This window comes from Akebia trifoliata, chromosome 15 (assembly GCF_017979445.1).
Source record: "Akebia trifoliata isolate Shusen 1 chromosome 15, ASM1797944v1, whole genome shotgun sequence".
Classification (NCBI taxonomy): domain Eukaryota; kingdom Viridiplantae; phylum Streptophyta; class Magnoliopsida; order Ranunculales; family Lardizabalaceae; genus Akebia; species Akebia trifoliata.
The window spans coordinates 27,112,535-27,121,003 of record NC_141389.1 but is presented as its reverse complement, the minus strand read 5'-3'; the positions used below and the strand labels follow the sequence as shown (position 1 = coordinate 27,121,003).

The 8,469-nt window shown below is 33.0% G+C and overlaps 1 protein-coding gene across 1 annotated transcript; it reads left to right on the top strand.

Annotated features, from left to right (window-relative positions):
- Window positions 1–4,010: 4,010 nt before the first annotated feature.
- LOC147384931 (zinc finger protein WIP3-like) lies at window positions 4,011–8,469 on the top strand. Its single transcript, XM_086426275.1, has 2 exons — window positions 4,011–4,757; window positions 7,744–8,469. The coding sequence occupies exons 1-2, from the start codon at window positions 4,173–4,175 to the stop codon at window positions 8,188–8,190; spliced, it is 1,032 nt and encodes a 343-aa protein (XP_086282401.1). The 5' UTR covers window positions 4,011–4,172; the 3' UTR covers window positions 8,191–8,469.

Sequence of the window (8,469 nt, the reverse complement as noted above, 5' to 3'; positions counted from 1 at the left end):
CCAAGTTACAGGCCTAAGTTATAGGTCTAAATTTTATTAAATTCTAATTTGACATTTTCGTTATATTGCTTCACTATCTATTCTAAGTTTTTAATAAGAGGTTACTACCAAAAATGAAATTATAAAAAATTAAAAAAAAAAGAGAGGAAGATAAGATCATAAAGGCTCTTTATATGGATTGTGAATTCATAATGTTTGCCTGCCCTTTGGCGAACCAATTCACCAACATGGACTTCATTCATGAATTTCTTCCCTTTTTCAGAATCTTTAACTTCTATGTTCATGAACCAAAAAAATGTGCCATGTGGGACAAAGTATCCATATATAGTTTCTCCAACATATTCTCTGATAGGGGAATGGAAGACCCTTTACTCCAGAAGTATTGTAATAGGAAAATCCTTTTGTGTATGTGTGTGTGTGTGTGTGTGTGTGTGTTGGTGTTGGGGGGGAGGGGGAAAGGGGGTATTTTGTTTTTCACTATGATTTTCATTTTGTCAATGTGGTAGCCATAGATGTGTTTCCTTGAGATACAAGTTAAAAGTATCTACGGTTATGTAGGCATCTCCACATCAGAAATGTGAGAATCGCAGTAAATCCCAATGGCACCTCAGTATTACTCGTTGTAATATTATCAACCATTGTTAGGGTTATTGATCCTAAGTATAAAAAATAAGATGATTGGTAAATTATAATCATTTGACTTATGTCATTTTTTGGCATATATTCCATGAATCTTCCTTTTCAGAAAATCCATGATTTAAATTTCTTGAATTCAAATCAGTGTTTTAAAAATCACATTTGAAATTTGATCCACCAATCTTCCTTTTCATAAAATCCATGATTTAAAGTTCTTGAATTCAAATTAGTGGTTTTAATAACCAGATTAGACTGACGATTAGACCAGTTACGATTTAAAAAAATTGGTTTTGTTCATTAGAAAACAACAAATGGTCATGAATCACTAATTTTTTTTATAAACCGATAGTTCAATTTTTCCGTAGTATAATGATTTTGTAACTCAACTCGACAGGGTAACTCAACTGATGTGTATCCTACAAGAATCGTAGATTTTTTCCCCTTGGGATATACAACTTGGACATCCCCATAAAACATGTGGAGTTGTGTATCTCAAGGGAAAAAATCTAAGGTTCTTGCACTTGTCACATCAATGAGTTTTTGAGTTACCCTATTAGGTTGAGTTACAAAATCAACACTCTTTTCCAAATAACAAAAAAATAGCCAATAAAACCCTAAATCAAAATTCTAAAATTCAAAATTTAAGATACAAAATAGACAAAATGATTTTAAAAATCATTAGAGTCTGAAGTCATGGATGGATTTACCATGGGGGCAATGGGGTAACTTGCCCCTGCAATTTTTTTAAAAAATTACATTAACCCCTTGATAATTTGATATATTTTCAGTTTGACCCCACAAACTTCTAGCAGTTTCTCCCACTCAACTCAAGTTTTTGGATTTATTAGAACCTTTCTATTTCGTTAATATTTGACAATTGCCCCCATGCCCACTGATGACATTGCCCCTTAACTTAGGTCTTCTCTTATAGAATGATAAGAAATTACCTAAATGCCTTCTTCTACAACCTCTAATAAAAAAATCCTTGAATTTTTCCCTCAAAACTCATCTTCATGCTTTCAACCTTAATTGACATATAATTTGCCCCCACTACAATAAAATCCTTGCTCCGCCCTTGTTCGAAGTCATCTTAGTATCATTTGCAAATTAGGGGTATCAATGGGTCGATTATGGTTCAGTTCCTAAGGAACTTAGAACTATAACCATTAATATTAGTTCGGTTCTGATTTTTGTCGGTTCTGGGTCCTATTCCAAAATAAATGGAACTGGAACCGCTAAAAATCACGGGTACCCATCAATTCCAATTCTCAAGAATCGAATGAAAAAAAAAAAAGTATTTCAAATCATTATAACAAAAAATTTCCTTCAAAAAATTAACATATTATCAACAAAATTATTAATTTAGTTATAATTAGTTATACTAAAGATACAAATTAATGATTTTTCCAAAAGTAAAACTTTTATCTTTGTTAAAAATAATAAATTTTTAGAAGAATAACTCATTTTAAGCTTCAATCAATAATTTATATAAAAAATTGAAGAATTGTATATAATATGCATTTATTTTGAAATAAAAAATACCTTAAATCTTCTACAGTATGAAAATAAATGACAAAATAAATCGGTTTCAGATACTTGCAGTTCAATTCTAGTTCCTATCGGTTCGGTTCTATTTTAGACCTAACTCTAATTGGTTTCAATAAAAATAAATCTAGAATCGGGATTTTCAATTCCGATTTCGATTCAGTTTTGGTTAAATAGGTATCCATTGACACCCCTATTGCAAATGAGATGGGACACCATCAGTGGGATCACCATTACCTTTTTCAAAGATCTATAAAAGGAATTTTGTCTCGTTGGATACTAAGATGTCTCCTCCAAATCATCAAATCATATCATTATCGATATTGATGAATGAGATGAAATGAAATGCGATATTGAGATCGAAAACCATTTGCCCAAATAGGAACACTTTTATATGGAGTCCCACGTGCCAAACCCCATACGTGGGAGACAATAGGTTTATTTTATAAATGAAGTCAATGATGTAATGGTGAACAAAAAATTCACAAATAATAATGAAAAAAAAAAAAAAAAAACTTACAACAAACTGCCCATTGTAAATGAAATCAAATCAAAGAAAAAGTCACGCGGTTTGTTACAACGATTTTGGCCATTTGAAAGTGAAATCTACACGTGGCATTCTCTGATTGAATCGTTGAGAATCTCAGATTGTTAAGAAGTGGAATACCACCTCAATACCACGCGAAGAAAAGAACAAATTGAAAGCCCGCAGTGCGCGCATCTTGTCAAGGTCGTCGCCCCAATCTAAAACAGGAAATTTTAATTTGAGAAGTGATGAGGACATGTGAAACAACGTTTGACATTTGTGTATCAAACGTACGATTGAGATTAAAAGATACTGCCTAGGGATTCTTAATTGGAATGAAATCCTAAGATAATTGTACTTGTCTTGCCATCTTAACCGAATGTTAATTTGTGTGAGGTTAGAAATAGCCCTTCTAGAAATACCTATGGAGTATATCCTCCTTGATTTTTTTTTTTTTTCTTTTTAAATATTAGATCTTTCTAACATGCAAGGATTTTGTCCATGTGAGGGCAATCAAGAGTAGAAATTTTTTTGTGGGGACAACTAAAAGTGAAAAAGAATAGTTGTGAGGGTAGTTAAGAGTGGAAAAAAAATTGTGGGGACAGTAGTGATAGATTTTTGCTAAAATCTATTGCAATAGCTCATTAATTCCTAGACTTTGAAAATTCTTCTGGGGGCAAGTGCCCCCATTCTAAATCAACCTCTGCTAACATGTGCCCTTAGGGCACATGTTAAAGTGCAATAAATACACTTTGGAATTGGAATGCAAGGGTGTTTTAATAAATATTTAAATAATAATTTTTATATTTTTTTTCCCTATAAAATGTTATATATAACCAAATAACTCGTTCAAATTTTGTATGTGACTCAATGCAAATTTAGTTGACTCGACCAACTTGATTAATAAGTTGGTCCCGAGTTTCAGGGCTAAGTCATCTTAAAATCCAATTAAATCGAGTCTTCGTGGTTGAGTTTTGAGTCAACTCAGGCCAATTTTAAAACTGTCACAAATTAGATATACAAATTAGTCTTCCAAAAGCCTAAAAATCAGCCTTTTTTTTTCATTTAAACAATTTGCTGAAATGTCAAAGTGTCATGAGATCTTTGGACTTTTTTTTTTTCCTTCCACTTCTCATGATAATTAATTAGGAGACCTTTGAAAAATTAGTGAGAAATTAAGACTAGTATTGGTTCTCTTTATCTAGTATCATTTGTGTATCATGTATCTAATTTTTCCTAACCCCACCACTAATATAATCTCTCTCTCTCTCTCTCTCTCTCTCTCTCTCTCTCAACAAAAAAAAAAGAAAAAAAGGAAGAAAAAAAAAAAGGAAAAGTTTGAAAAAGATGGTCTTTCAACAGACAAACCAAACCACCTTTCATAAAAATCAACCATAGATGAAGGCTTTCTCATAGAGAGTCTTGGATATATCCATCAAAGAAGAGATTCCAAGCTCTTAAGAAAATGGGTATAAGGAACTATCATGTAGATGATATGGGTTTATGTTTTCCAACTCCAACCTTCATTGAATGGCTGAAGCCATCAACCACTCTTTCTTCTTCGTCATCGTCTGTTTCTTCTACTTCTTCTTCTCTTTGTTCTTCTTTTTCCTCTACAATGACTCAACAAGCTTATTTCACAAACCCCATGAACTTACCTCTCTTTTATCAACAACATAAACAAGAAGAAGAGCTCCTTCAGCACAAGACCCACTGTCTTCTTCCCCTACTAAGTAGGTTTCCAGAGACAAAGCCCACAAAAGAAGAAGAAATTAGAGCAAAGAAGGAGAGTTTTGGTGTTGAAGATGAGAAGTTAGAGAAAATTACTGTATCTTTGCACATTGGGTTGCCTAACATGGATGATTCTGATGGTGAGATCAAGTCCTTGAATTATAAAGTGGAGAAATCCATGAAGAAAAGCTTTGAAGATTGTTCTTTAAGCACTGAAAGTAGGTTTTGGATCCCCACACCAACTCAGATCCTTCTTGGGCCCACACAATTTGCTTGCTCAGTCTGTAACAAGACCTTCAATAGGTACAATAACATGCAGGTTTGTAATTTTTTCCTCAATTCTTTTTATTTCCTTTAGCTTTTTGGTTATGATGAGTTTAAATTCAATTATTTGTAGCCTAGGGAATGTTTATTTCAACTTTTTTTTACTAATAAAATAGAAACCATTTTTAATAATCATAAATAACAATAAAAATTGAAATATTGAAGCATGATCAATTAATAGAAATTCAGATTTTTTGTCTCACTTTGTGATGTTGATGATCTTTGTGGATCAACACACTTATCTTGATTGCCTCTACACCTTCTTTTTTATTCTTTTTCTTAATCGTTTATGCTTTATGTTTATGCATGCTGGTGTTAGGTTTCTAATCAAGTTTGTATATATTTTGGCCTTCAAGCTTAGACCATCAACTGAAAAAATCTAGGGTTTTGAGAGAAACACAAAAAAGGTTAATGATCAAGAGAAGAAGGAATAAAAAAGAAAGAAAAAAGGCCATTCATGATGGAAGTAAAGGAAGGGTGAACTAGCTTCTCTCAGAAAATTATGATATTTTGCACCATTATGTGATTGATTTTCTAGAATTTCCATCCAATTAAATGACTCAACTATAGATTTTAAGAACATATATATAGCCATGTAAGATGCACCAATAAAACATAATACAGTTATAGTTAGTGTATGTCTTAACTATTATATGATGCAGTGCTTCAAAATGTTTATTGTTATAGAAACTAAGCTCAGATTCGGCAAGTATTCAATGGGGGTCAACTCGGTAAATTCGAATAAATCCCGGAAAGTTTCGAAAAAAAAATCCAAGAGATTATACAATCTATCTTTGTCTTGATATTTGAATGTTGAAGAACATAAAATGTTGAGGTTAATCCAGAATAATTCACCGATTCGTCGACTCAATCTTCTTTGATTGGCAATTTTTTCCAAACTTTTGAAAATATTTGGGGAATTTTGTGATCATACTCATCGCTGTGGTAACTCGGTACATTCCCCATTTCTCATATTAACAGTATGCTCAAATTTGTCAATAGTGGGACCATTTCTCAGATTTGTGATAATGATCTTGGATGGTCCACAAAAGAAAAAGGTAAGGGTGGGGGGTGGGGGGTGGGGGATGGGGGAATTTTTTTACCATATGATTACAATATTGATATATGCGGCCATATATAGAAGCTTTTTGTCAATGTTAATTAGTTCCATTACTTATCATTCTTTTGTCTAAGATAGGGACCTCAGATGCATCCCATCCCCCATAGGAACAATTTCAAGATACATAAACAGCATTTTACGAATCAGAATTAATTTGATCATCATTGCTCTTCTCCTTTTTGGTCTAACCATAGGTTTTTTTTTTTACTCAAGCATTTATCCGATTAAAATATATCGATCTACAGATTTTCGTGGCAATTAGCAAGTATTGTATTATGTTGATGGTCATAAAAAACAAGTCACATTTTCTCTTTGGCCATAATCTCAAGCTCTTACCATTTTGCATTCCCTTTCAAACAAGAAATGTAGCTTCACCCCAAAAAAAAAAAAAAAAAAACAACTGAAATGGTGTCGTCTACGTCTTCGAATCAAAGCTTATGGCTTGAATTCTTTCTCCATTTCAATTATTGTTGTTGTTGTGACCCATTTACCAACATTATAAAGCCATTAACACTTCTTTATGAACAATAAATTACATAGTGCTTCAAGAATACTGTGTGAACAAAGTAAGTACAAATTTAAAGAGCTGAGGACAACAGCATCCCCATTTCCTGAGTAGAAGGGATACTAAGGCCCTCTGCATTCCAAAGCTATAAATCCTACTGACCATGGCCAAAATTTTGAACATGGCCTTTAAATTGAAGGGTTACATTGTATCATGTCCATAGTGTTTTGAGTGGGGGTCTTGTTTAAAATCTCGTCTCAAGGCAATATTTTGATCAAGAGGAAAATCAAGACAATTTCAAATGAAAATTTCTGAGACATTCCGAAACAATTAAATGTTTTGGATCAATGTTTTGTTCCAGTCTCTGTCAAAACCAAAATGTTTTGGAAAAAAACATTCTGAAACGGTTCAAAACCTTAAACCACGATTGAAGTTCAGATTTGTGATACAATGTTGCCTCCCCCTTAATCTCACCCCAACCAAAAACAAAAACAAAAAATACTTATCCAGGCATATCATGCTAATAGAGTATTAAAGACAGTATTTGATCTAAGAAAATGTAAGATGTACACAGTATCAGTACTCAAGTTTATCTCATGAAACAACTTGTTTGTTCTTAATATTGGATTAGGATAATTTAGCAGGTAAGAGTAAGTCTAGATTATAGTGGATTAATCTCTTTCCCCATCAATATTTTGCTAGTTTATATAAACTCATTGTGGTTGATGTAATTGCTGTCACGTTTACAATCGAGTTGTATAGATGTAGATGATGAAATATAAAAATATAAAAAAATCAAGAAACACAAGATTTACATAGTTTGGCTATGCTTACTTCCACGGATCCCATATGAGAGAGTTTCACTATATTTGAGAATGATTACAAACTTGATTTATAAAATCATAGGTTTTCCAATCCGAAACCAATTCTCCCAAAATCCAAAATTTCATATTTTTCCAATATATTTGGTCGGGGGCTGAGAACCCCACTGGGATCCTAGATTAGGCATTTGATTAACAATACCCACCAGGACCTTAATAATGCAAGACATGCATCCAACCCAACAGTACTCGATAACACTTCTTTTTTAAATATTTTTTTTTCTTTTTTGGTGAATTTAATCAATATGGAAAACTGTAGAAAATTTTAATCTTGGAATTGTATTTCTATTATTTCAACATTTTTTTCTTTATTATCCCAATCACGGGCTAACAGGAATTCTTAATTACTTAGATTTCTCAATACTTTGAAATTTGTATCCCTCTATTTTGATTTCTAGTAAATGTAGTTTCGATTCTTAAATCGTGACTAACGTTTTTATTATGGAATGACAAGTTGGTTAAAATGTTCTTATAGATGCATATGTGGGGGCATGGATCAGAATATAGGAAAGGACCCGAATCACTTAGAGGAACACAACCAACAGCAATGTTGAGACTACCTTGCTATTGCTGTGTTCATGGATGCAAGAACAACATCAATCATCCTCGAGCGAAGCCATTGAAGGATTTTAGAACTCTTCAAACACACTACAAGAGAAAGCATGGAGCAAAGCTATTTAATTGTCGAAAATGCAGCAAATCATTTGCAGTTAAGGGAGATTGGAGAACACATGAAAAGAATTGTGGGAAGCTTTGGTATTGTACATGTGGATCGGATTTCAAACATAAAAGATCACTCAAGGATCACATAAGATCATTTGGAAAGGGTCACACTCCACACCCTTGTCATCAAAATTTTGAAGAAGAGAAGGAATGCTTCAGTGGGTCTGAAGATGAAGTGGGCCCAGGAAGATCACAGTGATTCTAGCACCACCACCCCCCACCCCTTTAATAATTAGAGTATAAGTTTGGTAAGCTTATTTAAGCTTGTGCTCAGTAACAAAAAACTCTCAAACAGTACTGTTTATTGCAGGGAACACATCGAGAGCAGTTTGATACGGAGCATAAGCGGTATGATGAGTAGTAATTAATTACTTTGGATGGTTTGCTAAGTGGTTTGATTCATAAGACGATTACCACAAATTATGGTTGTGAAGTTGCTGAATTTTCTTTAAATTGGAGAGTATAAAGTGGGATGAAA